The following is a 19831-nucleotide window of genomic DNA, read 5'->3' on the forward strand; positions in this document are numbered from 1 at the left end:
TGTTTACGCTACTAGTGGCATCAAGACACAAAAACAGTGCAAACTAAAAAACATTCAAGGCAATAAATTAAAGGTGAAATGAATGATCAATGTTTACTACTTCATTGATATCCTAAAAATTGTAAAGGTTCATTTGAACCTAAATAAATTCAGGCTTGTGTAATATTGATTTATCCCTGTGTGTAATTTGCCATTTAATTTGTAAAAAATCACAATAATTTATTCATGCAAAACAAAAAAAGGTCAGGAAAATGAACATTTCCACAATTTCATTTTTAAGAGAGTAGAGACAGCTTTGAAATGTCAGCTGGTGAAAAAAAAATAAATCCAAGGGACATGACTGGATTATTCCTGCTGTATTTCCGAGGAGCAAAAATATGCTCTTTTAGTTGTATTTTCAGATGATACTAAAATATAATATTTAAATGGAACGTGTTGTTAAACTGCTGAGCTCTCAGTGTAAAGGTAAAATGTAATATAATAAAATTGAGTAAACGTCACTGTGTTCATCGTGGCAGTGTAATATCATGTGGCACTGAAGAAATCATTATATTACACAAAAATGCTTAATAATTGTGAACAAATTTTTGGAAAAAGATTTTTTCCGTTGTTGGAAAGTCTTTGACACAGAGGGTTTTGTACTTTTATCTTTCTTTCTAATTTCAACAGGGATTAAAATAGAGGATAGATTAGGGATCAACTGTTTATAGCCATTCTAATGAAAGTGATAACAGCAGTGATCCTGTAACTTTATGTTGCTTTAAAAAAAATCCCACAGCACGTGACCCAATTGGAAACTGTTTTTCTATAACAGCACACCACGTTACAATGCTTTATTCCTTCATAATATCCCTGTTTATGCTCTGAGATGATTAGCATTTCATCCAAGGTGTATTACCTGACTCATTCCCATTGTTCCCAGGATATGCTCTGGATTCACAGCGACCCTGATCCGGATAAAGTGGTCACCGATATTGAGTGAGAGAGAGTGAGTCATAATGAGCATATTTATGAGATCTGAAAGAGTTGTGTACACTCGTACAAACCTTAATAGGTATGCCTAAGCCAGGTAAAATAGACTGATGAATTACAGTAAAAAGAAATAAAAAACAATTAGACTGACAATACACAAACAATAGACCAGCGATTGAAAAGGTTCTCAGTCTATACATTCATAAACTTCTCAGTGCAAATCAGGGAATGGCCTGGAATAGTTGAACAATAGATAATCCATATAGAAAAAGTCGTATATTTTCTGTCTCTCGTTTAAAGTCAGCCGAGAAAAATACTCCTGTGTGATGCGTGATGTCGTCCTGGCTGCATTCGGGTTCCTGTCTTTAAAGCTGGGGAAAGTCAGGTTAGCAGGTGCACCGATTTGCCTGAGGAGGAAATTGGCTTCCTCTTCAATTGTCTCAAACTTGCCAATGAAGTTGTAGTCTATAAGGCAGGGGCTGCAGAGCTGCACCACACGCTCCCAGTGAATATCCATCCCCACAGGGCGCCGAACATCCAGCAGGTACTGTATGAACTCTTTGAAGGTCACACCTTCTCCGGTGAGCAGGGCTGACCTCGACGCGTTAGCACGGTACTTGGCGATGATGGGCTTCCCAAACACTGGGTGATAGTATGAGTTCGGGCTCTCAAACTTGTCCCGGAAAGCTGAGACAAGCCTCTCGAAGGGCTCCCTCAGGAAGAGCACTTTGGTGTAGGTCTTCAGGCGATGGGCAATCTGTTTGACGTTGAAGGAGTCCAGTCGCTTTAAGTGGTTTGCATAATGCACCTGTTTAAAGAACAATAAGAAAATAAAGAGCAGAGAAATGAAGTAAAATGAAATAAGGAGAAATATGAAATGAAGTATAACCACTGACATAAAAACCAATTCCAGATAAGTACATTAATAGGTCTTTACACAACCGAAGACTAAACTATAATTGATGAATGCACCTGTTCATGCCGAAGCTCCTTCGTGGAGGACGCCTGGCCCTGTAGGACCATCAGCACACGCTTCCAGTTGGAGCAGCCCGCTTTGGGCACCTCGCAGTACAGGAGCTTGTGTGTGTCCTCTACGTAGATGCGGGACACCTGCCTGCGGGTTATGGTCCTCGTGAGGCTTCTGTATTTGGCACACACGTCTCTCATCAGCTTGCGGCGGGACTGCTGTATTTGGGTCAACCGGTGGATGTGTTTGGATCCCTGGCCAGCAGGAGTGCTGTTGAGCTGCCTGAGCAGGGCCGAGTTCTTCAGGAGGAGCTTGCGATAGTTCTTGGTGATATGAGGTGCTTTGCGTTTGGGGTGATAGACAGGAGCACGAGGATTCCAGAAAATTACTGGGCGAACACTACTCAGCTTTTGGCCATCTTTTGGACTAGAGGTGTGTGTGTTATTGTCTTGACAATAAGGGCACTGATCCTGAATGTTATAAAGAAGCAAAAAACAGAATGAGTTCTTGAGCAGTAACTGAAACAATCACATGTTTAATAATTATAATAATCATCTCGATTTCAGGTGTAGATGATTGTGTGGAGAAACAAAACATTACTAAAATGATCAGAAATGTTTACACAGAGATTCAGCACACTTTTGAAGTCTATGTAGTCGATTTATCATGTATTTATATATCTGTACAGCAAAGCACAGGGCGTATGTATGTTCATGGCTAAAATTATAATCAGGATCTTAAGGACATACAAGTTCGATTACACTTTTTTCGTTATTTCATTATTTTAATGCTTCTAATGTTTCCAAGGCAAATGTCTTATCTCTATAAAAACACATGAACATTATTTGATTATGTGTTATTAATTTGAGAAGCTAAAATAAATTAACATATGAAATATGATTCATATGAGATCTGGAGGCTGAAAGCCATAGAGTATCACTGACATCACTTTCATCCTCATCAAACCTTACACTGAGTGCTGTGGAGGGGGTCATCCTGGAAGAGACCACTAGGGTTTAAAGGTTAAGGTTATAAAGGTTTCATTATAGGATATAATTAGGGTATAAAGGTTTTATTATAGGATATAATTAGGGTATAAAGGTTTCATTATAGGATATAATTAGGGTATAAAAGTTTTATTATAGGATATAATTAGGGTATAAAGGTTTCATTATAGGATATAATTAGGGTACAAAAGTTTTATTATAGGATATAATTAGGGTATAAAGGTTTCATTATAGGATATAATTAGGGTATAAAAGTTTTATTATAGGATATAACTATATTTTATTATAGGATAAAGTTGATCATTTCCTTCTGTAGGAACAACTGGATTCAAAGCATGCTAGCAAAATAAATAAATGCCCCTTTTGCTTAGCATAAAAGAAAAAATGTTCCGCTTTTAATTTGATGTTTTATTAATTTGAACACAACCACAATGTGGCGCTCTTGTGCAGGTTTTCTGTCTGCTAGTTCATTTAGAAGAAAAAGAACAATTTTAACTGAGGTGATGGGATTATTACCTGAAATTTGATTCTAATAAGCAGAAAATGTGAGCTTAATTTACTCACCGGCTGCTGTTGTGGGAACATGAGCTTTCCACCTACACGAGAAGAGAAAAAGAAGAGTTTTTTAATTTAATACCTTTTCTCACAGTGAATAAAAGACACCAGCTTAAAGCAGTGAAGTGTATCTGAACCAAAGCTCTTAAAGAATACCAATCTCTCTCTCTCTCTCTCTCTCTCTCTCTCTCTCTCTCTCTCTCTCTCTCTCTCTCTCTCTCACTCTCTCTCACACATGCACACGCACACACACATGCATTTGTACAAGCATTTCCTGCACTATATATCCTAGAGATATCGTGCAGGAAAATGGTAAGGTGACGTGGGCAAGTGTATGGAAGAGAGAAGCAGAAGGAGTCTGACTCCCACAGCCAGCACTAATGTTTATGCCATTGCTCACTGCAGCATCCAGATGGCAACTTAGCAGCGTCAGGAACATCATTAACACTAAGGTTTATATATGCAAAACACAAAATAGGTGTATGCAAGAAGAATAAGAATTTATCATAAGAAAAAAAAAACACAACCAAAAAACAACAACAACAACAACAACAAACTGCCCCAGTCAGCATCATACACTATAAATAATAGCAAAGCAAGCCCTATGAGAGTGATGCACCTATTAGTTACAGGCAAGCAGGGATTTAAAAAAAATAATCTGTGCTGCTTTAAGGTTTTGCAAGTGTGCCTAAAAATTAGCGCAGAGTGATATCTCACTAGTGCCGAGTTTGCAAATTATTGACAGCTGAGGTTTCTCCCCAGCTGCTCCTCACTAGCAGAAGCAGCTCCGGTCTATCCAGCATACAGCAGAGATTAGACCAGGACATGAGTCACACTCAGACAGGCTTGGGCCTGGATGAGGTGTTTGAGTGCTTTGATACTGGACATACAGTGGGCTGGAAATGTCATATTACAGAGTAATCACCACTTTGAAGAGATTAGTAAGGAAACTGGATCTGGACCGTAAATCTAATTCCCTTCAGACTGCTTCTAAGCGACCTGGTTTACTGGATCTCAACAGACCTTCGTAAATAATAATAATGTCCTGTTCTAATATACATATAAAAAAGAAAGGCCCTCACCTGCCACTTTAATAACACTCGCTCAAGCATGCAAATTTATCAAATTATGCAGGTACTGTATGAGGTCAACAGCTTCAGTTAATATTCGCATCAAACCTGTGTAATCTCAGTGTCTCTTAGCGTGACATGGGGTGTTGGTGTCAGATGGGAAGGGTCGAGTATTTCAATTAGCATTTCATACAAAACAGAATAATGTGAAATGCTACTACATGTAACCTGTACCATACTGACTTTATCACCTCTTCTTACTTCTTCTTATTATTATTTCTGTTCTTTTTTTTTGGGCTTAAAAAAGATTCTTTATTAATATGCACAGTCTAAGAGGAGTGGCCTGGTTTTTATTTCACTGCGTGTTGTATACTGTATAACTGTGTGACAAATAAAAAGCTTAAATCTTAAATCTGAGAGGAGAAAAGTCAGGATTCAGATTCAACCTGACCGGAAGGTTCCGGTAACTCAAACGATCACTTTTTTAACCATGTTGAGCAGAATAGCATCTCAGAACACACAACACATCAAAGCATGAGGTGAAAGATCACATCGTCCTTCATGGACGGTTACACTTATTACCAAAAAGATGAATGAAAGGTAAATGTCTTCTTTACGAAGCTCTAAACGAGCATTAGATACTCCACTTGGATAATTAGGACATTGTACATCTAAATACTGATGGAACCACAGCCATTTGAACCAAAGGCAAACGTTTCCCAAACGCATCATTAAATTAAGATCGTCACAACTTCAAGTTTTATGTCATGCTTAAAAACTCTCATCTAACAATGAACTCTGTGCTATGATGCCTTTGGGGGGCTCCACTCAGATCCGAGCGACACTAGCATCTGTGATTTCAGGTGCTAATCAGCGCTGCTCTTCTTCTTGCCTACCGTTTAGCTAGCATTGAGGAATGTGTTGGATTGTGTAGATGTCACTACTTTACGGCAGTTAACAAAAATCACCAGATTCTTACGTATAGTTAAAGGATGAAAGATAAAGAATTTACGATATTTATAGTGAAAATAATCTTTTCATCTTTTCTTAATATAATATAGATATCATTTATAAACAATTCTCTAACACCTTTACTCATTCTTAGTCCTTATGCATGCCTCCGATATTTTACAAAACTTTAAACAGCCATTGTATTTCACTTTATTCTCTAGAATGCTGGGAATGCAAAGTTTTGCACATTTATTTAATTAACCCTCATGGTATCATCTACTACTGAGTGCTTGTAAGGTTAACTGAACGAAATCACACAAGTCATGTCATGCCTATCACAGTGAAAGCCGTCACTGGGTAAAAAAAAACTATCACTACATAGTAAAGTCTCTTATGCTGCAGTTACAAGTTCAATCAATCAATCAATCAATCAATCAATCAATCAATCAATCAATCAATCAATCAATCAATCAATCAAAATGTATTTGTATAGCACTTTCAACACCATAACAATGGACCTTTATGTAAATGGAAGTGCTTTACTGTACATGGTAAAAACATTATGTAAGTCATAAAAAGTATAATCATAAAACACATCAAACTAACATCATAATAAAAGTGCAAAAATACCAATCACAGTAACTCGGGAAAACGTACTAATCATATAGCAAAAGCCTTGTAAAAAAATAAAAGTCTTCAGTTGACCTTTAAAACTACCCAAAGAGGGAGCCGATTTCAAAGACAATGGTCTGCCACGGGGACACTCAGGAGCTGCCACGGAGAATGCACGATCTCCACTCCTCCTCAACCGTGTTCGCGGAACGGACAACAACAAGTTCATGATCTTTCTAATAGATTTCTAATAAAGAATTCTAATTCTAATAAAGATTAATAACACCGACGATAATGACCTTTTTGAGTTGAGCACATGTCTGTGATCTCTACTGAATACTTCTCTCTCCGGTGTGCATGATTGTTTAAGTTCCTTGATTAATGATTTGAATGATTATACGTTTCTGCTCCTAAACAATTACAAAAGCATGAAGCAGGCTCTTGAAGGGTTCATAAAGAAAAGAGATTCTGAATTGTAAACATATTCCACAACATATTCATTATGCCTCCTCTCTTTTTTTCATAGATGCGGAACCCTGCTGATGTGCCTGGGATTCAGCATAATATTTGTCCCCACATGGAGCTCAGCTTTAGGCTCATAAAGAAAGCAGAAAGCAGGATAATTGTTGCGTCTGCCGACTCCATGCGCCAACATGATACGATATGCCAACACAACTGTCTGTAATGACCGCTACCTGAAACTGAAGCTTGAATCCTAAATGTTGTGCATTTTTATTTAGGTTATGAAAGCGAGAGAAATAAATGAGTTTTCTGTAGCCGTTAGAGAGCAACGTGAAAGGTTCCTCGACACTAAACTGGAAGAAATAAAGGAAAATGGAAGCAGAGAGGAAAAGTACAGATGATCTGCGTTAAATGGCTAAATGTTGTCAGTGAGCTCTCCTCCCTACAGGACCTGGCACATCTCTCAGGTCTATTAGATCAGAGTCATGGCACAGACAGGCAGAATAAACGACACGACTCGGAGCTGGAGAGCATCACGTCAGCACAGTGGGAGCTGGCAAAGATAGAGCACTGCACACGATGCTCTGACTCAACTCGCCTTACAGCCTTCAGGATAACTAAGAGTTCTGTGTTGAAGAACCCGTTCCTTGGTAAAGGACTCTATAAATCTAAAACAATAAGCAGAATGGCCTGGATATCAGGAATAAAGCATGTGGGGGGTGTGCTGTTATAGAGAAATAATCATTAATGGGAAGGTGTGATAAGGGCAGGTTACTGTTCTCACTCTAACAATGACCTTTTCAAAAGGAAGTACATCCCAAAGTGCTTATACGGTAATACTACAGTAACCCTAACCCTACTCCAACAAGTACAACTGTTTGTATTTTATGACACTGTAGTTGTTTTTTTTTAACTTACATCAGTTTTAAACAATCGTTTCCACAACCTGCATTTTCCTTACTTTTAAGAGCAAAGAAAAAAATCCATCATACCATGTTAAAATGAAAATAAATAAACAAACAAATAAACAAACAAACAAACAAATAAATAAATATATAAATAAATAAAAATGTTAACTGAAGACTTTTTTGTGCTGGAAAACATCAAGCTACAGCTTTAGATACTTCAAATTTGCTTCATCTTCACGCAGTTATAGAAGGAATAGAATGGGAGCATAGAAGCCTTTATTATTGCCACATATACATTACAGCACAGTGGAATTCTTTTCCTCACATACCCCAACTGAGGAGGTTGGGGTCAGAGTGCAGGGGCAGATATGATACAGTGCCCCTGGAGCAGGGAGGGTTGAGGGCCTTGCTCAAGGGCCCAGCAGTGGGAGCTTGGCTGTGCCTTGAACCCTGATCCTCCGATCAACAACACAGAGCCTTAACCAGTTGAGCCACCACTTCTTATCTAATCAGCCAATCATGTGGCAGCAGCATAATGCAAATAAAATTCAAAATAAATCCCGCTGATTCACGTCCAGATTGATTTTGACTGTGACATGGTTGATGGTGCCAGATGGGCTGGTTTAAATATTTAAAAAAAACGGTGTGAAAAACATCCAGTAAAAAAGAAAAGAAAGAGATCAGAGGAGAATAGCCAGTCTGCTTCAAGCTGAAGGGAAGGTTATTGTAAATGTAAATATCACTCTTTACAAGTGTGCTAAGCAGAACAGCATCTCAGACGAGCTACAGTGGACGAGCTACAGCAGCAGCAGATCACATCAGGTTCCATTGCTGTCAGCCAAGAACAGGAATCCGAAGCTCGAAAAAAAAGGACTGGTGTCAGGGTTTGTGTAACGCTGATATTCTCACTGCAGAGATCTGGGACAGGAAGGCATCAGATGCATCAAGCAACGAGCTCCTAAAAACAACACTCTGGTTAATTTTAGTTGTTATCATTTATCAGTGCCTAAGCTGACAGGTGTGTGTAAGCCAAAGTAGGGCACAGACACAGGCGTATTCATGAGTGAAAAAACCTGTCATTGTGGCACAGCTGATTTACATTCCAGTCCTGACATGCGAAGAATCAAGTGCTCACCAAAACAAGCAGACTTTAGTTAGCGAGTAATGACGTTAGACAGAACATTATCCAGTTCATGCACATGATCAAAATTAAATGAACTTCCAAATGTTAAATCAATATAAGGTCATATGTGGTATCGGTGGCTAATTGCACTCATAATTACCGAAGCAAAGCAGATGGTGTCATGGATTATTTCACACACACTATACTGCGACGGCTCCTGCGAAGACAGCCTAATCTTAGCTCCGACTGCCAGTTTCAGTGTCTCCGACTCGGCGGTGTGTGTGTCAGCATGGGGGCCGATCTCCATGTTCCTGAATCCAAGAATGTGTTTCAGAAAGTGTTGCTTCATGGATTGTGTGTGTGTGTGTGTGTTTGTGTGTGTGAGTGTGTGTGTGTGTCAGGTAGCTCTAAAAAAGGAAGCTGTAGGAAATAATCCAAATTGGTGTTATCTCAACAATACCAGCGATTGTATATTAAAATATAAGAGAATGTTTAGATATTTTAGAAATCTAATGCAAAGCCTTCTGTGACATTAAAATATTTAGACATCAATTTAAATAACCGGAGCAAGTATATTTTGTTACGCAACCTGGAAGTTAACATGAACGTTTCTTTTAACTTATCGTAACTATAGTCCAGTTCTGGAAGAGTTTGTACGTTGGTGTTGTGTGGTGTTAGTTTTCAGTTCATCCTCTGTACCAGACCAGATGCTCCTTCTATCTCATTGTCTCACAGAAATCTTTAGACTTAAATCCCATCATCTAAATATCCTGTGCGCAGTGGTGGACAAATTGAAAACACGGGTAACTGGGAACAGCAACTTGCAACTATTCACAGCAAAATTAGTAAACGGTTACCATAACAACCAATAAGATTTTTTAACTATACATGTTCAACAACTGGAAAAGGAAAAAGCTCTACGTCGTTGTCCTTTCTCATCGGTGCACATGTGAAGCACACACATGGTCCTGCTGCTTGTAGGAACTATTTTTTGCTAAGAATATTAATTAGTTTGAATGGACCCCCCCCCCCCCCCCATGTGGAATACATCCGGATCTACAATACACTGAGGAAAATACAGTACAGCACACCACAAAATCTGTAATAAATACACAGCCAGCTCACATTTCAAAAATGATGACATTAAGACACAGTCTTTACTTAACAACAGCTAACAGACCTGACGCAAACGAGACGCTTCATCACCAGAGACATCATCATGAGACATCGGGGACTATGGCTACATAAAACAAGTACTCGCTTATTTTCTCCAGTCTGTTTTAATGCATATAATGAGCTCATCATGCTTTGGAGTTAGGGCTATAAAGCTATAGAGTACAGCTATAAACAGTTGTTCCTGCACCGGACTCTCTTAAAGTTAATCTGTTTATCAGGAGTGTCCACCATACAAGCTCCTGTGTCCCTGCTTTCTCTCTGACTTTATCTGATCTCAGCTATGCTATACATCTTTATTTATATCTCTTAGACAGAAGACTGAGGCAAAGTAAACATGTCTAGGCACCAAAGCCGACGGTGGGGAAAAAAAGTTAATGTATAGTGATAAAAAGGGTTTTGTGTTTGTGTCACTAAATGAGTGAGTGGTTTGGGGGATGGATGAATGGATGGATGAATGGATGGATGGATGGATGGATAAATGCAAAGATAGATGGTTAAATAGAAAGCTGCCTCAGTGCTGTTTTTTTTTTTTGTTCTCCTACCAGATGCCAGACTATTTACAACACAATTCAAAATGCAGGAGAATACAACACCTTTTCTCGCCTTTCACTTCCCCCCAAAAAAATAAATCCTTTCCAATACACTTTGGGAGTGTGAAAGTCTGCAGCAGTCTGGTCTTTTATTTAGAGTCTGTCTCCTCATTTATTGTAAGGCACTTCACTTGTTTACTCCTGTTGTGTTAGCAGACCCCCTGATGCCGCCGCCGTCTGTTGTGTACTGCTGTGCTGAAAGTCAGAAAGTGTGTGTTTCCTCATCAGTGTGCTTCAGTGTGCTCTGCCCCCTACACACCACGACGAGCCTGCGTGCTCTCCAGCTCTTCATTAGATTGAAGAGCATGCATCACTTTATTAGCATGCATCTTTCTCCCTTACTTCAAAGTTTTCAAACTCTCTAAAGTGTAGAGGGTTGATATTTACGTGATAAACACCTTACAGCATTATGATTATGTAGAAGAAAAGCAAACATGATTATGATGCTTAGGACACCGTATGGAAACCCTAGGACATGCTAAATTGGTTAATATCCAAAGATAAGCATTAGTGAGTAAGTTTATTACATCAGATCAAGACTAAAACATGTTCAATGAGGAATAAACACCTGCTATGGGGCTCATGCTCTATGTTTATAGCTACCCAGTGTTTATCGGTCAGGTCATGTATGATGTTTATACATGTGTATAAACAGGAACAGATATTAAGCAAATAACATCATTTAAATACCTTGTTAAATCATGTTTCATGTATCATGATCATTTGTGTGTGTGCTTGTGTCTAACACTTCATAAATCTATACAGCAGCCCTTATGGCCCAAAAGAAAACATGTCCTAAATCAAATAACACACATTTATTTCTATTATGATCTGCAAAAACATCCATTACTGCAAATTAATCCATTAATTACTAACTACTGATTAGAGTAAAAATAAATTGTAGTAGGATATGTATACCCTGTCTCTCTGTTACAGGAGCGTCCGTTGTTCATGGACATATCAGCGGGAGCGATCGCTCGCAGTCGGAAACCTGAACTGCAGGTGGCTTTGTTGTGTACGCTCTGTCCACACTTTCTTTTGTTGCTACACATCTCCTTCATTTGCATGGAAGTGGAGGAGATGCCTTTCTTCAACGTTCTGCTGAATCGTTTCACTCCGTTATTATCTTGTTTAGTGCAAGCGTAAGCTGTGCGTCATTAATTGTTATAATAGATATTCATGATAATGTACCCAGTGGGATGAGTTCCTGCTTCACTGTGGACAGACTTGTTGGCAATACAATAAGGGATATACCTGGCTGAAAAGGAAAATAGGAACAGATGGGGCTAGCCCTTAGAAAGCATGACACAAGGGTTCATGTAGATCTGCCATGCATAAAGTCTACCTGGTAAATGAGGTGCTCTGACCAGTAATTGTGTCTCAGTCATTTCTGTCCAAAGCCTGTGGTTAATCTTTGGTGATCTGTCCTCAGGTTTAAAGCTTAATCTATATACCACTGGTCTATATTGGTTAGACCTGCAGTTGCACGATATCATCCTGACACTGTCAGAAAACCACATCCACTGCTTTAGATAACATGCTGGCAGTAAAGAATGGTGGAAGCTGACAGATCAGGTATGTACAATCTTATAGAGAAAGGGCCGGTGTGGGTACAAGTTTTCATTCCATCCAAGCAGAAGCCACAGAATCAGGTTTGGCTCCTGTTTGGAAAGAAAACCTGCACCCACACCAACCCCTTTCAGATAAGACTGGACACTCCTGTGACAGATGGAAGGCTACAGAACACTCTATGTAGTGAACAAGTGGCATAGGCTATGGGGATTTGGAGAACGAAGCATTGGTAATATGCAGAATCCCAACAAGATAAAACAAACCTTATTAGCACAGATGGATTTTGATGAGTGCAGTTGTCAGGATCCAACCCGGACTTGTTCGTTTGTTTATGTTCTGTATCACGTGTCTGCCCCTCCCCTGTTTATTCCTCCCCGCCCCTGCACACCTGTTCCCGATGTGTCGATTGTCTTGTGTATTTAACTGTATTTGCCTATGGCGGCGCGAATCCTCGTCTTGTGTTACGTCCTTGTCATGGTGTCTTTTGTCTTGTCTTGTCTGGTCCATGTTTCTTTTATTTAATAAATCAGTTTATTTTAGCTATCCTGCATTTGGGTCTGTTTTTATCCCCGCATCGCTGACAGCAGTGATGCCCTCAACTGACAGTCAGAGTGCATATAACATGTGCTACAATGTCATAGAGATATTTATCATTCTGACCCTGCCAGAAATAACTACAGACATCTCCTTCGGGAAGCAGCTGCAGGAGAGAGAAAAGACACACCTGTATTTATAAAGTAGTACAGAGCAGCAAAAGAGGTCATGTAACAGAATGTTAACCTTGTTAAGCTAGGGGACCCTTGGAAGACAACAGAGGGCAAATGGTGTGTACAGAGTAAGTCCAGGATGAGTGACCAAAAAAGAGTACAGTATATGCTATAAGTATATTGACATTTAAGAGAGTCATTAACTCTTTATAACAGAGGCCAAAAAGAGATTTTGTGCCTGTATTTGGGTTGCCCATGTTTATATCACAATCCAACGTGGTGCTTTAAGAATGTCTATGGCAAATGCTTCTATCTTCAAAGTAAATGGTGATATCAAACCCAATTCTGCTAAATGTGCTAGTTTATACGTATTTAAAATGTGAAGGTGTTTATATTCAACCACTAAAATTCTGTCAACATCAGAAAAAACACACGTCTCACACTGAAAGCCAACAGACTCCTGCCTCATTTTATATCAATCCTGTAGCCATAACAAAATTCATTTGTTTATACTGATTGAAAATGTCTGTTTTCATCCAGTCTGAACTGGTACAGAATGCGTTTCTAGTTTCTACCTACTCACTGATGTTCTGAAGATGCCTTCAAATGTAACCCACAATCTCCATGCTTGTTCTTTGGCTGTTCTTTGCTTGTAATTATCATCTGCATTGGGGTAATGGTTCTTGTGCCACTGTATGGAGATGATATACAGTGCTGAATCCAGTTGTATGCATTGCAAAGAACGTACAGTAGATCATTTAATGGCCAAGTCCATGTTTTGACAAATTGAGGAGGACAAAATTAAAATGACATTGCAAGTAGACTTGGTTGTTGAGTGCTCTGCATTTCTTACTAGGCAGACATGTCATCACACACCAGAAGCAATTTCTCGCAGATTTTATTGCCCAGCGTGTCTTCAATGACCTGATCAAATATCACAGGGATCTGCAATCTTATAAACAATGTGTTGGTTTTTTACCTCAGGTTTTCATTCCAGCCAAATCTCAGCCACACCTCACGGTCTTTTAAAGTCTCGATACATTAAAGCAGTAGAATTAGGCTGACTTCTGCTTGATTGGAATAAAAACCTGCAGCCACACTGGTCCTTTATGGGTAAGTTTAAAGGACACTTATATTGTGTATTGAAACGGCATGACTTGGCTAAAACATGTAATTTAGCCATATAAGGTTGAATCAGTCCATTGGGTCTTTGATGGCGTTTTCTTTGATGGAGTCTGTAGTGCCGTAGTAACACTCTCTGCTCGATAGCAAAGTGAGCCGTGAAAAGCTTGCAGCACTGAATGTTATAGCCTTGCTTTGTGCCCAAAAGATGCATTGCTCTTGTGCCCTGGGGCAGTCAGTGAGAATGGCAGTTTGTCAGTTTGCTGCTCTGCTGATATTTATATCAATGAACATTAAAACGGTTAATGCTCCAAGTATTGCATAATGCATCTGTTGCATTTAGTTTTAAACCTCATATAAGTATGGATAAACCTGGATTTTTTTTTCTGGATAAATGTGAACGCTACCACTCGGCTCATAAACACCGGAAAGCACTAGGGTGGAAAAACCCAGACATGGAAATGCCAGCACTGTCAGTGTGATGTATGAAATCGACTCTTGACACTTGCTCAACCTCATATCACTTGATATATGGGTCAAAAACCAAAAATAAACCAATAAACCAAAATATAAAACAAACAAGTAGCCTAATTTAAACCACCATGACCCAGACTAACTTACTAAGGACATTAATGTTAATGAATAACTTCTACATATGCTCACAAACAACAGCTTCCTGCTCACGTGGCATTTTGTAGCATTCCTCAGGCTTAACATACAGTACAAAGTGCAAAGGCTTAGGGATATTTTTTTTTAAAAAAGACAAAAGGCAATCTCCATTGGAAATTGTTTGCAGCTTTTAACAAGTTTTAAACATCTCCACACTTCTTCACCTCTTTTTACACTTATATTCGTTTTACATGACCCTGAAGATGCAGCATGTGAATACGGCATGAATCTTTACAAAAGTGATTTTAAATAGTTCTCTGCCTGGCAAGTTATCGTGCTCACCTGTCTCATATCCCACCATGCATGCAGTACAGAGCTGTGTGTATGATTCATTGCTGAGTCACAAGCAGCTGGAAGTTGGTTCCCTCCTGGGACACCACTGAGAGCTCGGCCTGATTCTCATGCACTGGCTGAGATGAAGAGGTTCAGAGCGAGTGAGCTACTGCGTGCCAGAGGCTGTGAATTGTGTGAAAATATGCTGTATATCTCATGCACTGATACTGTTTATGCTGCCACATATTACAGCTCCTGGTATTTCTCTGTATTTGAATGCACAGTATTGCTGTGAAATATGATATTGGGAAGAAATGAATATAGAGATTCCTTTCGAATATTACTGAGGAGTGAAGCAAAAGGTCACTTGTCGCTTGGCACAGATCCTCAAAAGACACGATGTGCAATAAGCTAATACTGAGCCTGAACATTCAATTTAAAAGCCATCACTTCTTTTAACTCCAGTAATAAGCTCCGTTATTGTTTCCAGGATGCTTGACACGACCTTCTTCCTAAAGTAATGATGAGGCGGCCGTGTTCCACCTTTTGTTTGTGTAGATTCATCTTAAGATATAATGAAAATGGATTGCTCTTCAGAATGAAAATCCAGGTCAGCCCACAAACAAGATTGTGCGGGTGCTTTGCTGCAAGGAAGAGAGGATTTGAGTGTTTTTCAGTGTCTACAAGTGGAGCAGAAATGTGTGCCGATCTACCTGTATTGATCTTTAGAGCTTTCCTAGGGTAATAGAGCACTCTGTCCTGTAGCTTTGCCAAGCTTTTCTATATTCTACATGGCTGCGTTGACATTGAAAGTCTTTTCCTTGCACAAAACTATTTCACATTCTGTACTGAAAACCTTTGATAACTGAGGAATCTCTGTAATGAGATGAATGAAAAGAACAGAGTCGGACACACTTTTGCAGCAACAAATATCTTGCTAAAAAGAAACTGTTAGGTGTGCCAAAGCTGAGCCAATGAGAATCAGAAATTAATCCACAAACGAGATAACTCAAGAACGAGATATCTCAAGCAGATAAAATCTAAAAGCCTATAATGCTAAAAAGTTGTTTCTGAGCACCTTGCACACACCCTCGCCTCCATGTCCTTCTTCATGAAAAAATGATACAAGCTGTGGTAACAATTACATCCAGTTCTCCAGTTTGACAAAAACTCACCAAAGAAGCTCACCATTTCTCTACAGCAGCCGTGAGATTGTTCTGTTAACTGGACTCTTTATGGGTCTCCAGTTATTTCATTTGTGGGCACTCTACTGGAATAGCACATGTTGACCCAAAAAGAATGAGGCATATGAAGGTTTCACGGACAATATCATATATAGAGAAGGGAAGAAATCCAATACAATGAGACTTTTGTGTATTATTGTGAAACGCCTTTGTAAAGCAAGTAGAAATGGACAAAAACAGAAACTACACAACATACAATCAACTGAATTGATTCGTTTTGCCTGTGTGTCTAAATAACCTTCTAAGCTTCTTTGTTGTGTACTATGGTGTATATTTTTGAAGAACGCAGAATCGACAGTGATTTCTACACATGGAATTCTGAACTGTGCAAAAACCTATGCAAAAAAAATGATTTCACTTTAAAACGTCATCAAGTAAAATCTAAGCTTAGATTTGTGCAAATATTTTGACAATAGATAAAGACATAGGTGTAATGAGCTCATCCAGGAGTGCTTTAAGTACAGTTAAATCATGGGCCAAGTATCATTGTTCAACATAAATAAGCTTGTGGTCATGCTCAAATCCCAGCAACGGCTAACGGATATGTTAGGGCATGTTAATAAATGCAGAATGGCTTATCTCTTTCTGTTGGAGGATGTTACACACTGTGGCATTTGGAAAGGGATGACACATTTTTTCAGATGAAAGCTCTGAGGTTTAGATTAGTAGAACATGTACTGATTCAGGGGGAACGGCGGCTTAGTGGTTAGCACGTTCGCCTCACACCTCTAGGGTTGGGGTTCGATTCCCGCCTCCGCCTTGTGTGTATGGAGTTTGCATGGTCTCCCCGTGCCTCGGGGGTTTCCTCCGGGTACTCCGGTTTCCTCCCCCGGTCCAAAGACATGCATGGTAGGTTGATTGGCATCTCTGGAAAAATTGTCCGTAGTGTGTGATTGCGTGAGTGAATGAGAGTGTGTGTGTACCCTGCGATGGGTTGGCACTCCATCCAGGGTGTATCCTGCCCCGATGCCCAAAGACACCTGAGATAGGCACAGGCTCCCCGTGACCCGAGAAGTTCGGATAAAGCGGTAGAAAACGAATGAATGAATGAATGAATGTACTGATTCACAACACCAGTACTGATAAATGAATGCTATTAGCTTGGGTCTAATTTCTAAAGAGTTAACCAGGCACAAAAATTTGATACTTGTGCTAGTGAATATTTAAGATTTTGGACCTTCATTGAGAAGAGGCCAACCATGTGAGGATCCTGAGGTATCTAGAGATGTACCAGCTCCAGTTTGACTCTGCTTCATGAAGTATTCAGACATTCTTACAAGAGATGCCAACTCCATGTGGTCTTTGAGGACAAAAACCTCCTAATCAATACTCAATTGTCAGACTTTATATTTATAATCACACCCTCCAGTGTCACCCATTCCACTCTTCCATTTAAGGGAGTTTTTCCTCACCTCAGTCACCTCAGGCTTGTTCATTGAGGATAAATAAAAACACGTTTAAATATAGGTGTAATATTATGTTGTGTATTTTATTAATCGTACATCTTATTAATCTTAATATTACATTGCTTGTATTATGTTTCTTATGTTCTGTAAAGCTGCTTGAGACCATCACGTTAAGACATTTTGTGGTTATTTCCCAATCAGGGAGTAGGATTATACCTGCAGTTTTCAATGCAATCATTTTTTATCTAGTTCTTAAAAAGGCCCACTGGGGAAAGAATCACACTATCCCATCCTTGCATTCTGAACTTTTTTTAGAGAAGGAGGAGCATTAGACTGGCCAGGTTGCCAGTTAGAAAAAAGAAGCAAATAACCAGTTATTGAATGTCACGAATTACCAGGAGAATGTACAGGACAATTTCTACCGTAAGGGAAGTGGAAAGCAGTGTGTCTTCCTGTGTCGCTTTTCCAATGGCCAAATATTTTGTGCTAGTTTCGGGGTTTTGTATGATGTTTAAGAGGTTGTTTTAAGGGTTGAAACTAAATCTAAATTTTAAATTCAGAAAAAAATTTATTTTTGCATATACGCCTTCTAAATTTTATTCATATATGCTATTCAGAACCTTTTCTACAAAAATGGGACAAATGGGAGCTCTGGTCTGAAGGATGCTGCTTCTCCAAACCTTATCATATAATCGGCATAAGCCTTACGAGTCGAGTCAGGTTTGTGGATTCAGAGCCATGCTTAAGCCTGGCGGGAATTCGGTGCTTTCTTCTGCGTCTCATCTAAAGCTTTCACCTTTCTATCTACTCATATCAGCTTCTCTCGAGGTCAAGGCCATAAATAAGAGCCAGAATGTATGAGGAAGAGAGGATGACTCATTTTGACTCATTAGGTCACTGCTGCCACATTATCAAGGCCGAACTGATATATGACACATATTTGGGTCACACTGAGACGAATACCATTTTACAAAGTCACTCGTTAAGACAGATTATTTAGGATGATTGATGGAGTAATTGGTATATTTATTTACCCTGATATCAGAATTGAAATGGACGTAATATCTCACTCTATATGTCCTGTCATTAACCAGCTGGCTCACAGAAGCCTGACAGTGTTAAATGCTCAAGAGACAAAATGCTCAGCATCACATCAAGATCTCAGTGAGGACAATTACTAGAAAAGACAGAGAGCGGTGTTGTTAGAAGATGTTAAACCATATATTCACTCATTTGTCCAGCTGGTAGTATCTCTACTCTGCATGACATGAGGTCCCTTTCCAGAAATGTCTGTCCCTCAGTGGTGGTCCATCAAATTCAGACCTCGGTTTCTGACAGCAAAATCCGTCACTATCTTCAGAAAATAGTTAAAAAAAAACCACCTCTTCTTTGTGTGTGTATATATATATATATATATATATATATATATATATATATATATATATATATATATATATATATATATAAACCCTGCACACTTACACCACTTACTCTGTCCACCTCGACCCTTTAGCAGTCAATAAAAAAATCCTGCATGGCAGCCCTGCTTATATTGTCCTCTGCTTGATATATCGCTTTGCTTCTTTTTCTTTATTTGTAAGTCACTTTGGATAAAAGTGTCTGTTGAATGAAAAATGTAATATAGCATAATGTAATTTAATGTTTAGAACTTCTCTCCTCTTTGAATAGACTAACCGAGTCATAAACAGTCTGATTCTGCTGTCTCAGGGTTCAAAGTCTTGAGCTTTATCTTGATATATAGTCATGTTTAGCGAATTAAAGACAGAATGGGTCAAATAAAAATAAATGTCTTAAACTGATGTCTAAAAGAAGTGTAATGTAGTAAATGTGTTTTAATACAGAGATTTGGATTAGAGAGAAAAAATAAGCAAACCTCTGCCGGCAAATTGTCAGGTAAAAAAAAATCCTAGTAAATGCAGCTGACAATTTGTATTGAGACATGTTCCATATTGCAGAGAGAAATCCATCTATTCCAGCTGGCCGGCTCTAGCACAGAGCAGCTGCATGCACCGAAAGACCTGCACTTGGATGCGTTAAAATAATTAGGTGCCTGTCATGAGAAAGTGGGCTGTGGTGCAGTGCTCCTTGAATGCAAGCCCTACAGTAAATTAAATCCAGAAATGCCAAGTATCCAATTTCTTACCATTGCCATTATGGCCACCCAGCCATATCCATTTATCAATTTCACCCAGTGATAGCTGGCTGCAGTATATCAGCGCAGTGTCTGCAAGGAATCTGTAAACAGCCTCAGCTCAAAAAAACGTATGTAGTGAGATGGAATTCTTAACACACACACACACAAACACACACACACACAAACACACACACAGCATCAAATAGTAGGCAGCAATATTTACAACAACACATTAATGAGGAAGTTAATGTTTACAGACCATGAAATCTTTCCGCATTAAGATGTCTGAG

General features: G+C 39.1%; 1 protein-coding gene across 4 annotated transcripts in view; it reads right to left on the reverse strand.

Moving 5' to 3' along the window:
• Window positions 1-647: 647 nt before the first annotated feature.
• Window positions 648-19831, reverse strand: part of si:ch211-269c21.2 (carbohydrate sulfotransferase 8) — a 63945-nt gene continuing 44761 nt past the window's right edge. For all 4 annotated transcript variants that reach the window (XM_047802608.1, XM_047802607.1, XM_047802606.1 and 1 more), the window contains exons 3-5: window positions 3511-3542; window positions 1945-2409; window positions 648-1780 (exon numbers count right to left, since the gene is read on the reverse strand). In XM_047802608.1, coding sequence (XP_047658564.1) covers window positions 1184-1780; window positions 1945-2409; window positions 3511-3542 — 1094 coding nt within the window. In that variant the 3' untranslated portion in view covers window positions 648-1183. The remainder of the gene's footprint in view (window positions 1781-1944; window positions 2410-3510; window positions 3543-19831) is intronic.

This window comes from Tachysurus fulvidraco, chromosome 17, assembly GCF_022655615.1.
Source record: "Tachysurus fulvidraco isolate hzauxx_2018 chromosome 17, HZAU_PFXX_2.0, whole genome shotgun sequence".
NCBI classification, from domain to species: domain Eukaryota; kingdom Metazoa; phylum Chordata; class Actinopteri; order Siluriformes; family Bagridae; genus Tachysurus; species Tachysurus fulvidraco.